The 24,015-nt window shown below is 38.7% G+C and overlaps 1 protein-coding gene across 1 annotated transcript in view; it reads right to left on the bottom strand.

Moving 5' to 3' along the window:
• Positions 1 to 24,015, bottom strand: part of ADAMTS18 (ADAM metallopeptidase with thrombospondin type 1 motif 18) — a 194,379-nt gene that overhangs the window by 100,145 nt on the left and 70,219 nt on the right. The window contains exons 5-8 of the mRNA XM_020964912.2: positions 17,278 to 17,437; positions 12,573 to 12,678; positions 2,701 to 2,838; positions 431 to 584 (exon numbers count right to left, since the gene is read on the bottom strand). Of these exons, the coding sequence (XP_020820571.2) occupies positions 431 to 584; positions 2,701 to 2,838; positions 12,573 to 12,678; positions 17,278 to 17,437 (558 nt within the window). The remainder of the gene's footprint in view (positions 1 to 430; positions 585 to 2,700; positions 2,839 to 12,572; positions 12,679 to 17,277; positions 17,438 to 24,015) is intronic.

Here is a 24,015-nt window from a genome sequence, read left to right as displayed (position 1 = left end):
AACAGGCAAGAAACCAACACCAGTCATGGGTGGGATCATGCCCATGAGTGGGCCCTGAACTTTCAGCTTGGGCAAGATAGGAAGACCAAGCTTGAAGCTAACAAACAAACAAACGAATTGTGGAGCCAGTTGCCTAAGAACACACAGCTAGTCACTGACAGGTTCAGGATACAAGTTTATGCTCTCTGGCTCCAAATCCAAGCACTGTTCCTACTTCACCTTTTTGCCAAAGCCTTTCCCTAAGGAAAGATCACGATGGTCTATTAGGCCAACTTATTCTATGGACAGTGACTCAGGCACAAGTTGCTGACTCCTGATTTCAGCACACCTAATCTCTGTCAGTCTGTAATAGTCACATGATGGACAAGCCCCTTCAGAATCATAATGTAAGACTGAAAAGGCACCCTCCCTCTACTCCCTCTTCACCTACCTTCACAAAACTGAGGCTGCAAAGTTTGGCTTTTGCTCCAAATTGCCACTTGCACTGAACATCTGCATCATAGATCTGCCCTGGGAGTGTGTCTGGGTATTTATACTGTCCTGTTTGCTTTGGTTCATCAACCAGGCAAGAGGCCTGGGCTGTGCTGGAGGAAAAACAGATGTGCATTAGTTATTGCTACTACTTTGGGATTTTTACATTTAAAATAAAAAGCCCACACACACTCTATTCATACTTTTGTGCAACAGTTACTTCAATATTTCAGAGCATGTGAGATCTCATCTATGTGGATACACCTTCCAAAGATACATATTGTAAATTACCCACTTTGCTCCTTATCATGAGTGTCCCTTATCCCATGTCTTTCTATAAATCCTTCATTGAGAATTCACTCCATGTGCTTGGGGACTTCCCTTAGATCCCTTGACACTCTGTGGATACCCAATGGAAAATGCAGCCTGTCCATCTGTTATCTCATATGAGTTCCTGCTATATGACTGTACTGCCTTCTTTCTCAGCCATCCATCTCTCCGTACCAAGAGGGTGGGAAACACTGAAGCCACAGTGGGTGGGCAGGTAACAAAAAATAGACCATGCTCTGTAGAACTTTGGTGTTCCTGTTAAAATGAATGGAGAATCTGAAAGGGAACATTTCAATGCTAACAATATTCTTCACACTACAAAATTAAATGTTAAATTATCCAGGCATGGAATCTAATTCACAAGATTTAGGATTGGAAGGGACCTTAAGGACTGTCTAGTAGATAGCTGTCAAACTCCTAGTGGAAGGCTGAAAGAACTCTCAAGTGAAACCCAAACCAGCTTAAAATGTAAGATCCATTTCTATTTGAGTTTGAGACCACTGGTCTAGTGCAAGAAACTAAAGCCCAGAGACGAAGTGACTTGCCCATGGTCACAAAGGTAAGCAACAGCAGAACACTTGAATGAACAGACTGTAGGCTGATATAGTGGAGACAAGTCTTACTCAGACTCCCTATAACTAACTGTGTTTATATTTTCCAAAGAGCCTTTATCTGTACCAATTCCTTGTACAAATACAACATAATGGTTGAACTGGAATGTCCCCATAGGTTACTGAAGCTGAAAGTTCTTCCCCCCGCCCCAAACATAAGATTTTTGAGCAAAGATAAGCATGTTTAGAAGCTTCAATAATTGACCTGTATTCCAATGTGTTTCATGTGATTAGGCTCTTCCCCATTTTTAATTATGATTCTAGGGTTTGACTTCAGCTCAATGAGCTCAATTCAGCTTAATGATTTGAGGTCTCATCCTTGCTGATGAAGCAGCATTTTATAGTGTTTAGAGTGCTGGGCTTGGCATGAGAAAACTAAGGTTCATATCTGACCTCTGGTATTATCTGTGTGACTCTGGGGTGTCATTTAATGTCTATGTGCTTCAGACAATTTCCCAAGGATTATCTACTAAATCACAATTGGGTTTAGTCTGCATTGGTAGAAGGAATTTCCATACCAGGAAATGTCAAAATCACAGATCCTGAACTCTTTATATATTAAGTCTCTATCTATTTTTATGTTCAGAGAATCCTCCAAGGCAAAGCTAGGCAGGGTTAAAAAAAATCAGCTTTTATCCTTTACATAATATGTCTCTCCCCACTTTTGTATGCAGAGAATCCTCCAAGGCAAAATGTGGGCAGGTTTAGATGCCTATCTTGATTGAAATGATGACCAAAACAAGACAGACGACCCATTTAGTTAAATGATCAGTTGGATTCTTGCCTTCTACTTTTTTCTTACTCTGACAGAATTGACCCAATTAATGCTGTTTGTTGTTGGGAGCAGCTAGTGGTGCTAAGGGTGGAACCAGATGGTAACAACCAAGAAGTGAACAGGAGAATGTCTATCCAAGAGGCACCATACTATATGGGGATGAGAGGTAGGTCTCAGAGTTAGATCTAGGTTTACATACTGGCTTTGCCGTTCACTCATTGTGTAGCTAATCACTTAAACTCTTCTGAGCCTCAGTTCGCTCATCTATATACTGGAGATAATATCTGACAAGTCACTGAACCCAAAGCTGACACTTAGAATTGGCACCTACTCACCTATATCAGAAGGCTGAGGAAGTCACTGAGCTACTGTCACTGTCACTGGCTCACCATTCAACAAGGCAGTTGGGGCCATCTTTTGTGCATATTGGCCTCCACCCTATTTGTCATTGCTTGCAACACTACCCAGAGAAGAATTCTATTAGACAGTCTCCTTGGTTTCTTCTGGCCATACCTGAGGAACTTGGTGAGATATTGCCTACTGCAAGAGGACCAAGAGAACACCCCATTGTTTCCAGTTAGAGTGGGGGACATGATGTTGCCTTCAGCCTTTCTGCATGGATTCCCTTCTCCATCATGAATCATGCCAAAGCTGAAAAATAAGGATTGTAATGATAAAAATTGTTGTTCAATCTCCCTACTTCCCAGCTATGAATAATAATAGGCATCTATATAGAATATCAAGAGTAAGACAAATTATCATTTAATAGAAACATATTAGATAGGCATAGGCAGGTGCCACTTATTCTCTTTATAACTTTGGCCAAATTTCTTGCTCTTTCTGAACCTGTTTCGCAATCTTCTACATAAGGGTTTTAGACCAGATCAGGGGTTCTTAAGGTGGGGTCCACAGACCAATGGACATGTGAAGAGATTTCAGGGAGTCCATGAACTTAGATGGGAAAAATTACATCTTTATTTCAATATAATTGGTTTCCTTTATAATCCTATGTCGTTTATGCATTTAAAAATATTATTCTGAGAAGAGGTCTACTGGCTTCACTAGATTGCCAAATGGATCTGTGATGCCAAAAAAAAAAAAAACCCAACAGGTTAAGAATCGCTCAGACTAAATGATTTGTGTCAAAGGTCCCTTTCATTTCTAACATTCTATGTTCTACAGGTTAAGGTCTCTTCTTGATCTAATATTCTAAACCTCTGTTCTAAGGTCACTTACAACCAATCAATCACTCAATCAAGGATTTGAAAGCATACAAACATAATGAATGGAACAATTCATCCACCACTTAATGTATTACGTTCTGATGGCCCTGGCAAATCTAGCATACTAGGTCCCATATTCTAAGGGTCCTTCTAGCTTGGACATACTATGTTCCATGTTCTAATAATTTATGTACTGAGCTTCCTTTTAGTTTCAAGAGTCTCTGAACCTGTGAAGGTTTTTTACATTATATTGGAACAGTAAAAGAAATGAAATATTTTTTCCTACCATATTCAACTTAATTCAATAAACTCATATTAAATGCATAATGCTTGAAAACCACTCTAGTTGGTACTGGGCAGAGGTGGAGGGGGTGTGGCACAAATATGAAATGCATGAGAAGTTTATATTCTATCAAAGGGGATAGACATGTACTTATAAACTCCAATGCTTAGAAGAAAGCTATGATTTCATCCATGTGAGCACCCCCTTCATGGATGCAAATGATATCCATACCTTTCTTCATTAGTTACTGTGGCCAAAATAATCTTGAAGCAGTGGGTCAAGCTCAAGGTGATGAAATTTAGCTAAGTTGGTCCTTGGATGATAGACACGTATCTCCAGGGCCACCATTTGAAGCCTTTCCAGCTTGGAAAAGCCAAGAGCTTGCATTCCCTTCGCATAGCCTTGGAGAGCCTAGGGTCCTCTTTATACCACTATAAGGCCTCAGAGAAGGACAGGGATGGAGGCACACCAACCACCATAATAAAAACTGAAATGTGGTACAGTGTGGCTCAGCAATGAGGTATGGTCCTAAAAGGGGGCTTTGAAAGATGTAAGCAGGGAGAAAGAGATCAATAAATCTGAATAATTACTACACAGAACTCTCAGGTCCATACAGCTAAAACTAAATAAAAGGGGAAGATAAATTTTATCCGAGTGGGAAAACACGGTCTGCATATTATACTGGGGCTTGTTAAGGTTATTCAAGATTATGTTGCTAACAACAACAACTAATCCCTTCTGCTTCCTGTTTCCTATTGGGAAGGAGTAGTGGATGGGTATAGAAAGCTTTTCCTAAATAATAATAATAATAATAATAAATCACATTTATATGACATTAAATATATTCAGTCCCCTAAATGGTAGTCAGTGAATCCATAAAAATTCATGGGCAAATATTGTCCAAAACTGGAAATAGTTGCCTCTGCACATAATTAATTCCTTCACTATCCAAAAGGTCTTGAAGTAGAAGCTAGATAACCCTTTGTCAGGGATATTTTAAGTGAGATTCATGACTTGGATTGGAGCCAGAGTAGATGGTGTCTGTGAGTCCCTTCTAGTTCTTTTGAATCATTCCACAATTTTAATATTATCTTGTTTATTTTCACTATCACTTTGCAATATATCCCCAGTTTTACCAATTAAGAAACTGGGCATAACGAAGGTTAAGAGACAGATAATCATAAAATATTGGAGTTGGAAGGTGTCAGAAATATCAACATGTCCAACCTTCTCCTTTCACAGATGAAGAAACTGGGGCCCAGAAAAGGAAAGTAACTTTCCCAACATGACACAGTCATCAGAGATTCAAAGCCAAGTAAAAGGATAATAGCATTATAAAATATTGAAAGACCTTGGAGATTATCAAATCCAGCCCCCAAATTTTATAGGCAAGGAAACTGAAACCAAAGGAAGGTTCATGACTTGGCCAAGGTCATGAAAGCATCAAGTAGCAGACGTGGCACTCAAATTCAGTTCATCTGCCTGAAAATCCAGGACTCTTTCTACTATATTACACCTTCTCACCCATGAAATGCTGCCCATCACAGATCCTGGAGAGATTGGGCAACATCTACCACCCCACCCCCACCCCATGACTCATACACTCGATTGCTAAGACATAAGATCAGCCCGACCCTGGCCCTGTTTGATGTGCATCCTCTGAAAATCAGATGGGGAAAACAATGGACCACAACTAAGGAATTATAGACACTGCAGGAAATCGATCAAAAGGAAGTTGAGGATGACATTCCATATTGAGGAAAGGGGATAACTGATGATTAATCTAACACATTCAGATTAGGTAGTTAGTCATTAGTATTTATTTCTTTTTGCCCAAAAAACAGTCTAGCTGATAATTCATTAATCTATCTCAATAAATAATAATAGCTGGCATTTGTATAGTGTTTTTAAGGTATGCAAATAGGCACACATAAATTATCTCATTCAGTCCTGACAAGAACACTGTGAGGGAGGTACTACAGGCATTACGAACGTATTAAATTCATATATCTATGACAAAATTACAAAATTTCCAACCTGAGAGGATCTCATAGGTCATCTAATCAAACCCTACCTAACCAGGAATCCCCAAATCTACTCCTCCTCCAAACTTCTGTTTATATTTACGCTGTCACTATCCTCCCAGTCATCAAGGTTCATGACTTTGGAACCATCCTGTATGTCCAGTACATCTTCCCTTTCTCCTGATATCTAATCAACTGCCTTCTACAACATTCTTACCACCATCCTTTTCTCTCCAGTAACATGACCACTACCCTAGTATTCAGGTCATTATTATATTTTGCCACTAGTATGGCTCTAGCCTCCTAAATGATCTCTTAGCTTCTAAATCCTCCCCTTTCCAATCTATCTTCCATATAGCTGCCAAAATAATCTTCCTAACACCAAGTGACAGTATCACTCATCTACTCTAAAACTATCCATGACTGTCTCTTGCCTCTAGGATTAAAATAGAATTTCTTTAACTTGACATTTAAGATCCACCAGTCTTGTTCATACCTGCCCTTAAAGCCTATTTCGCACCATGTTTCAGGAAAAAAATTGACTAATTGTTGCCTGTATTCAATAATCTATATCTTACTTCCATGCAGGGGCACAAATCATTTTCCACACCTAGGATGTTCTTACTTCTATCTTTCAGAATCTGTCACCTTCTGTAGGAAATTTTGTCTGACCTTTACCACACATAGATTTTAACATTTCCCTCATCAACTTACTTTGATATTTATTTGTATAATGTATGCAGTATTTGTATAGCAGATGTTATAACACACACACACACACACACACACACACACACACACACACACACACACACACATATATCCTGGCTGAATATAAGCTCCTTAAAGATAAGGACTTTCATTTTTGTTCTCACATCTGTAGTACCCAGAACAAAGCCTTATACATTAGTAGGCACCCAATAAATGTTTGCTGAATTGAATCCCTGATAAGGAATCATCTAGTGGCATCTTGTATGTGCAATGGTTAGAGCACTGTACTTGGAATAAGGAAGAATTGGGTTCTAATCCTACCTTAGATATTTGCTAACTGTGTGGACCTAGGCAAGTCATTGGACCTCTCTGAGACTCAGTATTCTTACCTATAAAATAGGAGCAATAATAGCAACTCTCTCAAAGGATTACAGCAATGATCAAATGAGATAACATGTAAAGTGCTTTGAAAATCTCAAAGTGCTATATAAATGCTAACTGTTGTTATTAGAATCTGCTAGGAGCCTTCCAACGATAGAGAACTTCTCAGGAACTCATTGGAGGAAGGCAATTCCATTCTATGGAATGAAGGATTTCATTCCTGGTTCTATTCCAAAGGCTTGGGGCCACACCAGGCACTTTGGACAGATAACTGTTAAGCAGTTTTTCCTTACATCAAACTGAATTCTGCATCTCCAACTTCCAAATTTTTCCATCTAGGGCGAAGCAGAACCAGCTGAATCCCTATTCCACAGCCCAGCCACCTATTTAATTTTATTTAAGTTGCCAATTCCTTCAAAATGTAGTATGCTGGAAGGCAGAATAGTGTCATGGAAAGAGCCTTGGACTTAATGTCAGGAGACCTGGATTCAAGACCTGACTCTTTCTTCCTGTGTGATCCATGACAAGTGATTTTTTCCTCTCTAAGCTTCAGTTTCTTTATTAATAAAGATGGGGATAGTAATGCTTACACCCTGTACATCACAGGATGTTGAAAGTATTTTATACTCTACAAAGTGACAAAGAATTGGAGATATTATTATTCAAAAGTAAGAATTTAAAAAGGATGCCTTCTCAGATTCCTCAAAAAGAAGAAACTCTGGATAATTGGTGGGGAGGGGTCTTTTCTACTACCTTTATGATTCCATCACAAAGGGTGTTCCTCACGTCCTACTCCATTACTGAGCCTCTCCTCACCTCCAATCCATCCTGTACTCACCTTCCAAGGTGATTTTTCTAAAATGCAGATCTAACCATATCAACCTATTACTCAAGTAAACTCTAGAACTTCCCTATTGCCTCCGGGATAAAATATGAAACCCTGTTTGGCTTTGAAAGTCCTTCATAATCTGGTCCTTTCCCGATCCTTTTTCAGTATGACCCTCTCATTCTTCTCCAGGCTCTGTTCCTTGCTCTCTGGACTTCTTTCTCTACTATACCAGAACAGTGTTCTTGCTCTAGAACTCCACTCCACCCTTATGGCCATCTCGCCCTCGAAGATCACTCTGCCCTCTGATCCCTTCCTCTGATTGGTCCGTTGCTCCTGGGACCTACATTTTATGGAAAGTGCCCAGACCAGCTATGTTCACTCCTTCATTCCTCTCTGGACTCTGGGCGGTCTGGACTTCTTCCTTCTCCATTGCCTGATTGAGGTTCTTTCTCTCCCCTCCCCAGCCTACCCCAGCCCACCCCAGCCCAGAGCCTCTTACATAATAAGCACTTAATAAATGCTTGTTGACTTGATTTCTTATACTTAACTCCTTTACACCTATTCTATGATATCGTCACACTGGCCTTCTTGCTCTTCCTTGTACAAAATGTTCCCTCTCTTGGCTCTGAGCATTTTCACTGGCCATCTTTCATACCTGAAATGCTGCCTCACAATCCTCACCTCTGCCTCCTGGCTTCCCTGGTTTCAGTCAAGATAATTCAAACCCCATCTTCTGCATGAAGTCTTTCCTGTTCCTCTTTAATCCTAGTGCCTTGCCTCTGAGATCATCTCCAATTTCTCCTGTCTATATCTTGTTTGTACATAGTTGTTTGCATGTTGTCTCCCTCTTTGGAATATGAGCTCCTTGAGAGCAGGACCATACTACTGCTTGTATCTCCAGTGCTTAGCATGGCCCACAGTAACCACCTAATAATTGTTTGTTGACTGACTAATTGAGTGACCCAGATCACAGTTCCTCCACACTTTTGAATCCAGCCTTTGTGAGCTGGTATGGTTGAAATAATTTATCCTATGATGGCCAATCCTCCAATGAGCCATTCTACATTTAGGTAACCAGGGCTGGTTATCAGATGCATTGTCCAAAGCCAGGCCCATACTTGACAGTACGTGTCAGAGTATGTGCCACACTCACAAAGCCTTCCAGATCCCAGGGTCACATTCCCCATCAAGGAGACTATAGGAAAGGATGACAGCAGACTGAATTCACAATAGGCAAAATTCCCAAGCTGGGATCATGCTGTTCTCTCTCCTAACTAGTGACTTCAGGGATGGACTTTCTCTCATCTGACTAAAGTTAGGTAGAGGTATTTTACACACAATGTCTTGGTCCTCTCATTCATGACTCTACACAAAGGGCACTGGGGTCACGTGGGGCACTTCAATACTTCTTTAAGTGGGTAGAGTCCTACAGAGGGTAGGTAAAGTACAACGGGTTTGGAGTCATGGGACCTGTGCTTAAATCCTATTTCTATCACTTTCTATCTATATGATCCTAGACAGATCTCTTTTCTGGGCTTCGGTTTGTAAATTAGAGGATTGGACTGGATAATCTCTAAGGCTCCTTCCAGCTCTGGATACTATGATCCTCTACCTTGGTAGAGTGAGGAGGCAGATGTACAGACAAAATAGATTATATTTAAAGAGTGCTGGGAGATCCCTGGATAAAAGACTAGAAAAATGCAAAATATTCTTTCGAGTATGAGAAAGGTCATGATTTGGATTTCCTGCAGAGAGATGTGTCAGTGCTGTGGTCTCTAAGCAAATTTTACCATGGAAGTAGGATTTGTGGTTTATGAAAAAATGAATGTTTTTTTTGCTAGAAATTAAACTGATGCTTTTTTTTTTAAATCTGGTTAAAAGTCTCTGGGGCTTAGTTTCCACTTTGGTACAATAATGAGACTGGATCCCACGGTCTCTAAGGAACATCCCAACTCTGATTTCCTATGTTCTAAGGTCTCTTTCAACTCTAACAGTTTATGAATCTTGTTTTTATTCAGACATGTGATTTCATCTGGGTAGGGAGCTCCAGGTGAGAAATTTACTCTACCAATGAAGCACTTTCTTTGTAATTTATAGCCTTGGAGTTGCCTGGGGGCCGTAAGAAGTTAAGTAACCTGCCCAGGGTCATATAGACCATACACGCACAAAGCAAGAGCAGAACCTAGGCTTCTCTGACTCCAAGGCCTGCTCTCTATCCCCTACAATACACTGCTTTTCTTATGAGTCTAAGCAGACCTTACTCTCAAGTATTCCTCTCCCCCTCCTTACAAAATCCCTAACACAATTTGAAAACATATTTTACATGTCCAAGTATCCATGATATCAGAGCTATATTTTTTCTTTTGTCATAATTCCAACAATGTTAAAGGAGACCTTGAAAGACATCTGGTTCAACTACTACCTAAATCATGAATGATAATAAGTGAAATTTATATGCAGTTTTACAATTTACAAAGCACTTTACAAACACTATCTCATTTGGCCTTCAAAACAACCTCATGAGGCATGTGCTATGGTATTTTTATCCCTATTTTGCAGATGAGAAAGATCATAGAGATTGAGTGATCTGCCCAAGCTCCCAGAGTAAATAAGCATTAGAAGTAGGATTCATACTCCCTGACTCTGATGTTCTCTCTGCTAAAACTATATTGCCTCTTCACCCCCTCTGATATTCCCATGAAGTGCTCACTCATCTAGCCTGTACCAGAAGAGCTCCAGTACAGAGAATTCATCAGCTCCCGAGGTAGCCCATCCCACTGTGGGACACAGATTTATATGGACTCATTGGCTGTTATTTGGGGGCTTGAAGATGAAAATCTGTTGACTGGAATTGACCAGCAGTTTTGGAAGAAAGGGCATCTTTGGTAAAAACCCACTCCATTATCCATTCCAAAATGTTATCACCATGGTAACTATATGCACATTCCCTAAGAGAATGAGAAATGATAGGTGGATGGCCCAAATGCAAACCTAGGGTCCCCTGGATGCTACTAGGAGAACCATAAAAAAATGACTTCAAAAACTTTGGAATCTTGGATTTATGTTTTGGAAAGAGCACAGCATCTGAATTCAAGAGATCTGGTTTCAAATCCTAATTCTGATACTTTCTAGCTCAGTGACCACAGGCAAATTCTTCAAATTTAATTCAATTCCATTCGACAAGAATTTATAAAATGCCTCCTAAGTGTAAGGCACTATGCTGGGCACTAGGGATATGCATGCAAAATTGAAATATGAGTCCCTGTTTCAAGGAGGGTGAATTCTATTTTACCTTTCTGAGCTTGTTTACCCATCTATAAAATGTGCATAACAATAATTAGGCTACCTATGTCAAAAGGGCCATTGTGGGGAATCATAAAATTGAAGAATTTAGGGTCAGAAAAGACTTCAGTGGCTATCTATTCCAACCCTTAGCTGAAACATATTCTCACTATAGCATGGCCAGCAAATGGTCATCCATTACCTGCTTGAGAAATTCCTCCAGTGAGGAATAATCCACTTCATTCTAAGATAGCCATTCCATTTTTGAGACAACTCTAAATGTTGGGAAGGTTTTTCCCCCTGACATCCTGTCTAAAATGTCTTTGCTCCTTCCATCCATTTTTCCCATTTTTTCCTTTGGGGCCAGACAAAATGAGTCTAAATTCTGTTCCACTTGACAGCCTTTCCAATAACTGAGCATAGTCATCATGTTTTGAAGACCTTAATATGCTAACAAATATAACTGTTATTACTATAACCATAAATCTCAGGACAGAAGGGACCTCAGAGCGCAACCTCAGGTCTAACCCTGAACTGAACAGGAATCCCTAACAACCGAGCATTCAAAATCCAAATGTTGACTTTTACAGATAGGGAACTCACCTTTCTGGGTCTGAGTTTCTTCTTTCTCTCTATAATATTATTCCAGTCCAATATATAACAAGTATTTATTAAACATCTGCTATGTGCAAAGCGCATAGGTGCAAGGGATGTAAAGACAAAATGTTAAGAGCCTGACTTCTAAGAGTTTACGTTCTACTGGGAAGATACAATATGTAAACAAATAAGCTGCTGTAATAGGAGGAAGACTGGATTTGGAGTCAGAGGACCTGGGTTCAAATCCCAGCTCTGTCACTTATTAGCTGTGTAACCCTGATCAAATCACTTAACCACTCTGGGCCTCAGTTTCCTCATTTATAAAATGAGGGTGTTTGACTAGATGTCTGCTAACAGAAATGTGGAATGGAAAAGGATTTGTAAACTTTTAGAAGAACCTAGAAGTTAGAGTGATTATTGTTACCCATTGCTTTCAAAGCAATATGTACCAATGTGCCAGGAGATCATTGAGGGAAGCTTCATACCTAATAATGACTGTGAAAAATACAGGTCTTAACCATGTGCTCTCTTACTCAAGACATTCCAGTGACTCCCTCTTACCTTTAGTAAAAAAATACAACATTCCCTCCATCCTGCCTCTTTTTGGCTTTTAAATCCCTTCACAGCCTGGCTCCGGCCTCATTTCACAATAGTTTCCTTGGCTTGCTACACATTTTAGACAAACTTTCTAGTTTGCTATCCCCACATACGATATTCCAAATATTCATTCCTATCCCTCTGCACCGTCTGCTCCCATGCACTCATCCCTTACCTCTGCTTCACAGAATGCTCAGCTGTCAGCTCCTGCTCTGGTCCTCCCAGTTTTTAATGCCCTCCCCTAGACATTTTCTTATGCTTATTTTACATTTAATTTTCTGTATACAAGTAGTTTCCCCAAAATAGAATATGAGCCCTTGGAGGGCAGTAATGTTCATGTTTGTCTCTGTACACCCAGCATATTATATGTATAGAACCTGGCATATAGGATGCACTTAAATGCTTGTTGAATAAATGAATAAACAAATGAATGAATGACCACTCAAAGCATCACTTACTTGTGGCCTGACTCATGAGCTATGGTGAATGCCAGACCAAGCCCTGTGTCTTCATTAATGGTGCAACTTCGATACTTGCTGCACATTCCACTGATGGGAGCAAAACCTACAGGAAACACCAAAGCCAGATGTTATTCCAATTTGCTACGTATCATCTAAGCATAAGTTCTTTTTGTACACCCTAAGGCAGGGGTGAGGAGCCTGCGGCTTCAAAGTTACATGTGGCCTGGAGGCCGCAGATTCCCCACCCCTGCAAAAGGAGTTGGCTGTGTATACAACTACATTTAGCTCCCCTATCTAGAACTAATATCAAATTTAAACAGTATGAAACCTGAACTCTTCCATTCAAGTCACCCTCTGCTTCCTCAGAGCATGGAGAGTTTCCTTTGGTCGGTTCTTGAAGGCCGTGCCATCAGAGCACATACTTCTAGCAGGTCTTAACTATCTGGAAAGGCTCCAAATAGAGCCTCTGGTGCTACTGATTCAATTCAATCCAACAAGCATTTAGTAGACATCTACCATAAGCCAGCAGTGTACTGGGGATACAGAGCCAAAAACGAAAACAGTCCCTGTTTTCAAAGAGCTTATATTCTATCAGAAGGATACAATACATACATTTAAATAAATAAATAAATAAATAAATATGTGATACATATGAAGAAAACATCATATGTCCATTTGGGAGAATTAGCTCCAAATGAATTTGTTAAAGAAATTCTAACAAATGGATTTCTTCAGATCCAACCTCTTCTCTGAGCTGTGGTCTCTTATTTCCATCTGTCTGCATGACATCTCCACCTGGATGTCCCCCTAGCCTCTCTAACTCAATATATCTAATCTTCTCTCTAAAATGTGCCTCTGCTCTAAACTTACTTATTTCTGTTTAAGTGAACATTATCCTCCCAGTCACCTAGGCATTAAACCTGAATCATCTTTGAATCCTCTATCTTCCCTATGATGCTCCACATCTAATCAATTGCCAAGTCCTTGCTGTCATTGCTACCTCCACAAAATCTCTCCCATCACTCCCTTCTATATTCTGGCACTTACACTACCCTAGCTCAGGTTTCTATCACCTTTCACCTGCATTATTGTACCAGCCCCACTAAATGGTCACTCTGCCTGCAGTATCTCTCCTCTCTAATTCATTCTTTACAAAGCTGTCAAAATAATCTTCCCAAGGCACATGCCTACCCATGTCACACCCATGCTCAAAAACTTTCAGTGGTTCCCTATTGACTCTAGGATAAACTCCAAACAATCTGGTCTGGTATTTAAAGCCCTTTACAACTTACTTATCTAGTTTTATGTAATATGTCTCCACCTCGGGTACTCTGAACTTCAACCAAACTGGATTCTGAGTTGTTCCTGTCTTTTTCTACTCCTGCAGATACCCCATACCTGGAACAAAATCCCTCCTCTCTCCTTCTTTCAAAACCTTTCTCTTCTTTTGAGGTTCAGCTCAGGTGCCACCCTCCCCATGTGGCTTTCCCTGATCCTTCAGCTTAAAGTGATCTCTCCCTCCTCATACCTTCCTAGAGTAAGTTGTCTGGATCTCCCCTTTGCCCACCTCCCTCAACTCCATCACCCTTCATATCATATGTATCTATGTATATGTCATAACATGCTACTCCTATTCAAACGTTTATAAGCTTCTCAAGGGCAGATGATGAGAGATGGATAGCTAAGTACATACAAAAATGGATAGACAGATGATTGATAAACAGAAAGATAGATGAATGGATGGATAGAGAGATCAATGATATATAAATAGAAAAATAGAGAATTTATTAAGAGATTGTTGGAGATGTTGTAGAAGGAATTCACGGGATGGGCAAGTTGACCTCAGAAATCTCTTCTAACTCTGGAATTATATGATTCGGTGGTTCACTCCTCAGAAGAGGATTAATCAGTTAAAATAGCAGTTTTCAAATTCCAACTTCAGGATAATTATTAGTCCTCATATGGTCACCATTTCTCTAACTCCTCCTGTCCATTGGGACTGGAAAGGCTCAGTCTAGTCCTCTCACCTCCATTTATGACCAATGGCAGTACATGGAAACCCCTGCTCTTTTAGAGATGCTAAGTGATTGGGTAGGAAAACTATTTTAACTTCATATAACAATTCAGCTTAAGCAATCTCAAAGCACCTTAAATTGATAGCAATTCATATTTCTATGGCACTTTACAGCTAACTGAGAACTTTCCTCTTAAATCTGTTATGTAATGAAAGTATTAGTATTCCATTTTACAGATGAAGAAACTGAGGCTTAAGAAGTAAAGTGACCTGGCAAAGGACATACAGCATCAGAGTCGGGACTTAGACTCAGATCTCTTGGTATGCCTTACAGGCATTATAGGAGACAGATTAACATTTTTTAAAATTCTCTATATCTAATATATTGATAGGGACTGTTACATAATAATTAAGAAATAGTTGCTGAATACCTAAAAAGAATGTGCAGCTAGCTAGGTGTAACAGTGGATAGATTGCTGGACCTGGAGTTATGAAGTCTCATTTTCCTGAATTCAAATCTAGCCTCAGACACTTACTAGCTATGTGACCCTGGGCAAGTCATTACTATTATTATGATAGAAGTATAAGTTAAAGTGTTTACCTTTCTCGTCATTGACAGACCAAGTGAATCACAGTGCTTAGCTAACTTGCCAATGACGGCTTTGACAGCTAGATAAGAATCTTGATGCCAGCTGAGTCAAGTTCTTCTACTAGACCGCACTTCTTTTCATTATGTCAATGGCCAAACTCTGGTTCAGTGGAAAGAGCCTTGAACTTGAAATGAAAAGATCTGGGTTCAAGTGAGGCTCCAATTGTCACATCTCTGCACAACCCTAGGCAAAATATTTAATGTGTCTAAATCTCAGTTTCCTCATTTATGGAAAAGGGATAAATCTTGCAATTCATAACATGTATATTATACATCTACTATGTGCAACAGACCTGAAGGAGTTACTAAGTTTAGAAAAGATTGACCCTTTTTTAATGACCCTCAGAGTCCAGCAGATGTTGAGTCTGGTAGATGGAAAGAGTGTGCTACAGTAACTGAGCCCTGCATTTAGGCTTGAATCCTGACGACCTGATTTCAAGTCTGGCCTCAGACACTTACTAGCTGTGTGATCCTGGGAAAGACACTTAACCTCTGCCTGCCTCAGTTTCCCCATTGGTAAAATGGGGACAATAATAGCTCCTATGTCCCAGGGTTGTTTTGAGGAACAAATGAGATAACTGTAAAGTGCTTAGCACAGAGCTGGGCACATAGTAAATTCTATATAAATGATGGCAGTTGTTATTGTTAGCTATTATTATTTACATACCTCTCGGAGCCTAACAAAGTTACTTAATCACTTTTCACACCATCCCACTCTTCTGACCCCTACCCCAATTCCCTCATCAGTGAAAGGTAGAGGTTGGCATAAATGGTCTTGGTGGTCCTTTGGAGGTCTAGGTTCTATTTGCTTCTAGCAACTACATAACACTCTAAGGACAATAAAAAATCAGTGTGGTAGAATGTTCAAAGAATGTAGTAACAAGACCTGGGTCTGAGTCCCAGCTTTGACATTTAGTGATGTTGGGCAAATCATTTGCTCTGAGCTTCAATTATCTCATCTTGAAATAACCTTTAAGAAAATTTGAGAATTTGAGAAAATCTGTGCTACCTACCTCACAAAGGCTGTTGTGAGGACAGCAATTTTTAACTAGAAAATTTACAATGCAATAAATGCTTAATGAAGATTTGCTGACATGAACTGAAACTATAAATTTGATCACCTTTCAACTTAGAGCACATTTATTCCAATCACTTCATTTTCTTATAAGGAAGCTAAGACTGAATGCAAATGGTTTTCCCAAAGTCACACAAGTGCTGCTGCTGCTACTACCACTGCTGCTGCTGCCGCCTTCCCTGCTGCTGCTGCTACCTTCACTACTGCTTCTGCTGCTGCTGTTGCCTTCACTGTTGCTGCTGCTGCTTCTGCCTTCACCTTCTGCTATTGCTGCTGCTACTGCTACTTTTACTGCTACTACTGCTGCTTTCACTGCTACTGCTGCTGCTGCCTTCACTCTTGCTACTGCTGCCTTTACTTGCTGTTGCTGCTGCTGCTACTGCTACTATTACTACTACTATTACTCTTACTATTGTTACTAGTACTACTACTAATAGCTAGCATCTATATAACACTCTATGGTTTGCAAAGCACTATTATATCCTTTGATCTTCTCAAAAATTCTATGCGGAAGGTATTATTATTACCTCCATTTGACAGATGAAGAAACTGAGGCTAAGAGGTTAAATGATTTTCATAGGATCACACCGCTAGTAAGTGTCTGAGGCAGAATTAGCATTCAGGTCTTTCTGACCCAGGTCCAACATTCTATCCACTATGCCACTATAAGTGACATGGCATTTTAAGGTTTCCTAATCACTTTCTTCACAATAACCCAGTTAGAAAAACAATGCAAGTTTTTATTATTCCCAATTTACAGGTGACGTAATTGAGGTTTGGAGAAGTCACTTGCCGAAAGCCACACCTCTACCAAGGGGCACCACCTCTACTTAAATCCAACTCCTCTGGCTCTTAGTACAGGGTGCTTTCCATTGTATCACACTCCTATTGATCACTGGTTGTTACTGAAAAGAAAAAGGTCTAACCAACACTGAAATTTTGTGAAGCATTTTTGAAACTGTACCTAGAGTGTCACATGGCTCATTCTTCCAGGAACAGATATCCAGTCCTGTTAGTAAAATAGCGTGATCGTGTCGCTTGTTGTTTTTCCCGATGAGAGCAGACTGCCATTGACAGAAACTATTCAGAGACTGATCTGCATGGTGATTGATCAGTAATCCACCCTGCAGGGAACCCCAAAAAAAGATTAATAAGCAACAAATGATTGTAATCAACAGAAACTTGAACTATATCAATCTAGAAAAAGAAAAGTAAACAAAGTGATCAATGTCACTCTCCTGCTCAAAAACCCTCCATATCTCCCTACTGATGGCAAGATCTAATACAAACTTCCTAACAGAGCTATCCCAAGGCCATTTCTGTTCATTCATCTGATAACTATGTGTAAAGTACCTACTACACACAGAACACTGTACTCAGCATTTACTAAGATGTGGTCTCAGCCCTCATGGAGTTTACAGCATATCGGAGGAAATAAGATGTGCACAGAGACATAGAATTCAAATTAGAATATGATGTGTACATAAGAGGACCATAGAACTTAGAGCCAGGAGGAGTGTCAGAAGTCCAGTTCAAAGACCTCCACTGACAGAAGAGGAGGCCAAAGACACAAGAGGATGAGTGACATGTCCCTGGTTACTCAGGTAGTAAGTATCAGAAATGGGACTCAAACCAATAGCTCTTTCTAGTATAGAGGAGGTATAAGGACAGATGAAGAAGGATTACTTCCAGCAAGATGCATTAGTGAAGCCATCATCAAAGAGGTGGTATATGAGCCATGTCTTGAAGCAAGATAATAATACTTAATATTTATGTAGTGCTTGAAAGTTTACAAAATACTTTAATTACAAAACCCTGTGAGAATGGGTAGTGGAATGATCAGGATCTCCACTTTGTTCATGAGGATGCTAAGGCTCAGAGAGAGGAATATACTTGACCACACTCACAATCGGTAAGGATTGGAGGAGGGACATAGGAAGAGGTGAAAAAGCACTTAATTGCTCTTGATAATTTCAAGACACTAGTTGCAAAGAGACACCATAAAAATAATCATGATGATAATAAAGCATCATTTACTTATTCCACTATCCTCTGTGCCAAGCCAATCATCATGACAATTTAGAATAGAGCCAGATTGTACCTTTATGCTGCCCTTTGACTCTTAGAAACAGTTGTCACTTACTTCCCATCCTCCCCTCCCCATGGATAATGGGTTGGACTTCAGGGGGCAAGAGGGTAATAATAAGAATAACAATAAAATATCTATCAATACCACTTGCATTAATTTAGCCAATAATGTATCAATAAGGAAATATCAAACAAATGGCTGAGTCAAGGGGATTTGTTTGCAGAAATTTTATAATGGATATTCAGAACCACGTCATTGCCACCAGTAATTATAGAAGAATTATTCTCAAGGAGTAGTGCTCAATGTAGATTGTGGAAGGAAAGGGTAGAAATTGTGTAACACATCACTTTTCACTGTGAAAAGTACAATCTACCAAATGCCTAGCAAGATACAACTTAGTAGCTAGAATTATGCATTAGAAGTTAGCTATCTTTCATAGACTCACAGATGACAAATCACCATACTATAAATACAGACCTCAAAAAATCCTGAAGAACTCAACCAATAGACTATATTAATAGCAGACCATTATCACAGAACAAATAGTTGCCCACAACCATCCAAACATAAAAACTTAAGGACAATAGTTTAATGGGTGTTGCCACAACAAATACTCATTCAAATACTTATATTATTACCATAAGAAATACTCTAAGAAAATTGAATGGGGATAAAAAGGAATATACCTTTTTCTCAGCAGTACATGGCACCTACAAAAACTGACTGTGTATTAGAGCATAAAAACCTCACAATCCAATGCAGGAAAGCAGAAATATTAAATGCATTCTTTTCAGATCATGATGCAATAAAAATTACATGTAATAAAGGGCCATGGAAAGATAGACTAAAAATTATTGGAAACTAAATAATCTAATCCTAAAGAATGGGTGGGTCAAACAACAAATCATAGAAATAATCAATAACTTCATCCAAGAGAATAACAATAATGAGACAACCTACCAAAACTTATGGGATGCAGAAAAAGCAGTTCTTAGGGGAAGTTTTATATCTCTCAATGCTTACATGAATAAAATAGAGAAAGAAAATCAATGAATTTGGCATGCAGCTAAAAAAGCTAGAAAAAGAACAAATTAAAAATCCCCAATTAAATACCAAATTAGAAATTCTGAAAACCAAAGGAGAGATTAATAAAATTGAAATTAAGAAAACTATTGAACTAATAAATATAATTAAGAGCTGGTTTTATGAAAAAAACAATAAAATAGATAAAACTTGGGTTAATTTGATTTAAAAAAAGAAAGAAGAAAATCAAATTACTAATATCAACAACAAAAAGGGTGAATCCACCACCAATAAGGAGGAAATTAAAACAATAATTACCTATTTTGCCCAACTGTATACCAATAAATTTGACAATCTTAGTGAAATAGATGACTATTTACAAAAATATAAATTGCCCAGATTAACAGAAGAGGAAATAAAATACTTAAATAATCCCATTTCAGAAAAAGAAATAGAACAAGTCATCAATGAACTCCATAAGAGAAAACCCTCCAGGGACAAACGGACTTACAAGTGAATTCTACCAAACATTCAAAGAACAATAAATTCCAAATACTATATAAACTATTCAGGAAAATAGGCAAAAAAGGAGTCTTACCAAATTCTTTTTATGATACAAATATGGTGTTGATCCCTAAACCAGGAAGAGCCAAAATAGAGAAAGAAAAATATAGACCAATTTCCTTAATGAATATAGATGGAAAAATTTTAAATAAAATATTAGCAAAGAGATTACAGCAACTTATCTTGAGGATAATACACTATGACCAGGTAGGAGTTATGTGAGGAATGCAGGGATGGTTCAATATTAGGAAAACTATCAGCATAATTCACTATATCAACAGCAAAACTAACAGAAACCATATGATTATCTCAATAGATGCAGAAAAAGCTTTTGACAAAATACAACACCCATTCCTAATTTAAAAAAAAACACTAGAGAGCATAGGAATAAATGGAATCTTCCTTAAAATTATAAGTAGCATCTATTGAAAACCATCAGCAAGCATTATATGTAATGGGGGATAAGCTAGAAGCATTTCCAATAACATCTGGGGTGAAACAAGGATGTCCATTATCCACTACTATTATTCAATATTGTACTAGAAGTGTTAACTTTAGCAGTAAGAAAAGAAAAAGAAATTGAAGGAATTAGAACAGGCAAAGAAAAAACAAAGCTATCACTCTTTGCAGATGACATGACAGTATACTTAGAGAATCTTAGAGAATCAAGTAAAAGACTACTTGAAACAATAAACAAATTTAGCAAAGTTGTAGGATATAAAATAAATGCAAACAAATCATTGGCATTTCTATATATTACTAACAAAGCCCAACAGCAAGAGATAGAAAGAGAAATTCCATTTAAAGTTAATGTAGACATTATAAAATATTTGGGAGTCAGCCTGCCAAAACAAAACCAGGAACTACATGAACACAATTACAAAATACTTTTCACACAAATAAAGTCAGATCTAAACAATTGGAAAAATATCAGTTGCTCATGGGTAGGCCAAGCTAATATAATAAAAATGACAATTCTACCTAAATTAATTTACTTATTCAGTGCCATACCAATCAAACTACCAAAAAATTATTTTATAGAGCTAGAAAAAATAATAACAAAGTTCATCTGGAAGAACAAAAGATCCAGAATATCAAGAGAATTAATGGAAAGAAATGCAAGGGAAGGGGGCCTAGCCATACCAGATCTTAAATTGTATTATAAAGCAGCAATCATCAAAACTACTTGGTACTGGCTAAGAAACAGAGTAGTGGATCAGCAGAATAGGTTAGCTACACAAGACACAATAGTCAGTGACTATAGTAATCTACTTTTTGATAAACCCAAAGATTCCGGCTTCTGGGATAAGAACTCACTACTTAACAAAACTGCTGGGAAAACTGGAAAATGGTATGGCAGAAACTAGGCTTGGACCAACCTCTTATACTATATACCAAGATAAAGTCAAAATGGGTACACAATTTTGATATAAAGGCTGATACAATACCCAAATGAGGAGAGCAAGAAATAGTTTACCTGTCAGATTTATGGAGAAAGGAAGGATTTATGAACAAACAAGAGATAGAGAACATTATGAAATGCAAAATGGATGATTTTGATTACATTAAGTGGAAAAGTTTTTGCACAAAGCCAACACAACCAAGATTAGAAGGGAAACAGAAAGCTGGAAAACAATTTTTATAGCCATTGTCTCTGATAAAGGCCTCATTTCTAAAATATATAGAGAACTGAGTCAAATTTATAAAAATACAAGTCATTCCCCAATTGATAAAGGATCAAAGGATATGAACAGGAAGTTTTCAGATAAAGAAACTAAAGCTATCTATAGTCATATAAAAATGCTCTAAATCACTACTGATTAGAGAAATGCAAATCAAAGCTACTCTGAGGTATCACATCATACCTATCAGATTGGCTAATGTGACAAAACAGGAAAATGATAAATATTGGAGAAGATGTGGGAAAACTGAACACTAATTAATGCATCATTGGTGAAGTTTTGAACTGATCCAACCATTCTGGAGAGCAATTTGGAATTATGCCCAAAGGGCTATAAAACTGTGCATAACCTTTGGACCCAACAATACCACTTGTAGGTCTGTGTCCCAAAGAGATCATACAAATGGGAAAAGGACCTACATGTACAAAAATATTTACAGCAGTTCTTTTTGTGGTGGCAAAGAATTGGAAATTGAGAGGATGCCCATCAACTGGGGAATGGCTGAACAAGTTGTGGTATATGAATGTAACAGAATACTATTGTGCTATAAGAAACGAGAAGGCAAACTTCAGAAAAACCTGGAAAGAGCTATATGAATTGATGCTGAGTAAAGTGAGCAGAAATAGGAGAACATTGTACACAATGATAGCAGCATTGTGCGATTATTAACTTTGATAGACTTAGTTCTTCTCAGCAATGCGAGGATCTAACACAACTCCAAAAGACTCATGATGGAAAATGCTATCCATACACAGAGAAAGAACTTTGGAGTCCAAATGCAGATGGAAGCATACTATTTACTCTGTTATTTTGTTGTTTTATTTTGTTTCTTCTTTCTCGTGATTCCTCGCACTGATTCTAATTCTTCTTTAGAATTCTTCTTGACTAATGTGAACACTAGAAAAAAAAAAGAGTGCCTGACATAAAGATAAAAAATATATACTCCAAGCTATCTGGAATGAAAAACTTTCAAAATATAGAGACAGGTTAGCAGATACGATCAATATCACGGTGGAATGGTATGAGGCACATCTCATCCTTCTTGCCCTGTCTACTACTGGAGTTGTACTGAGGATGTTTTTAGTGAGCCTACAGAAAATTATCTTCCATCCTAATATTTTCATTCAGCTACAAAGAAAAAGATGAATGATGATGATGATGTGGCAGGACTGGAGGACTGGAAAAGAGCTAATGTTTCATTTACCAAAAGGCAGAAGGAAAAGGGGTGTGTAAACTACAGGCTAGCAAACTTGACTTTGATTTCTGGCAAAATTCTAGAAACGAAGATTCTAGTTGGCAAACCACAGCCTGAGGACCCAATCTTGCCTGCTGCCTGCTTTTATATAGCCAACCAGCTAAGAATTAGTTTTTATATTTAAATTTACGAAAGCCATTTTTTAGTTTACTGGCCACACAAAAGCAGGCAATGAGATGGATTTGGCTCTTGGGCCATAGTTTGCCAATCTCTGTTCTAAAATATACTATAAAGAGACAGGGAAAATTTAGAAAGGAAATGGTGATAACAAAGATTTAGTTCAGCTTCATTAAGATCAGGTCATTCCAGACCAACCTCATTTCCATTTTGGAGAGACAGATCTGAAAAATCTCCTGCATTGGTACATCATCTATATCCCACTTTCTAACTCTGGTTGTATCCCAAGGCTCTGTCCTAGGCCATTACTCTTTTCTAGCTATGCTTTCTCACCTAATGATCTCATCAGCTCCTATGAGTTTAACTATCTTTTCTGGGCAGATGATTCTCAAATTGTATACCTCCAATTGCCTTTTAGACATTTCAAATTGGACATCCCAAGTCAAGTCAACAAGCATTTATTAAGTTTGTACTAGGTGCCAGGCATGACGTTAAGCACTAGGGATATAAAGAAAGCCCACTCCACCCCCCCCACCCCCGCCAAAGTTCCTTGCTCTCAAGGAGCTCACAGTCTAATAGTGGAAGACAACATGTAAGCAACTATGTACATAAAGGTATACACAGGATAAATTGGGGATAGTCTCAGAGAGAAGACATTAGCATGAAGTGGACTGGGAAAGTCTTCTTGCAAAAGGTGGGATTTGAGATGAGACTTGACAGAAGCCAAGGAAGTAAGGAGACAAAAGTGAGGATTGCAAGCCTTCCAGGCATGTGGGACAGCCAGTGAAAATACCTAGAGTCAGGAGATTGAGAGTCTTGCACAAGGAAGAATAAGGAGGTCAGTATTACGGGATTGTAGATCATAGACAACATAGGGGAGAGTAGGGTAGTAATGATGGGGTGTGGCCCAAGCTGAGGTCTTTGCCCCTTGCCCCAAAGGGAATCTGACTCCCCTTTTGTCTACAGGCCCCA

Source organism: Phascolarctos cinereus, unplaced genomic scaffold, assembly GCF_003287225.1.
Source record: "Phascolarctos cinereus isolate Bilbo 61053 unplaced genomic scaffold, phaCin_HiC Scaffold_2;HRSCAF=192, whole genome shotgun sequence".
Classification (NCBI taxonomy): domain Eukaryota; kingdom Metazoa; phylum Chordata; class Mammalia; order Diprotodontia; family Phascolarctidae; genus Phascolarctos; species Phascolarctos cinereus.
Note: the sequence above shows the minus strand (reverse complement) of the source record. Positions and strands in the feature narration are given on the sequence as shown.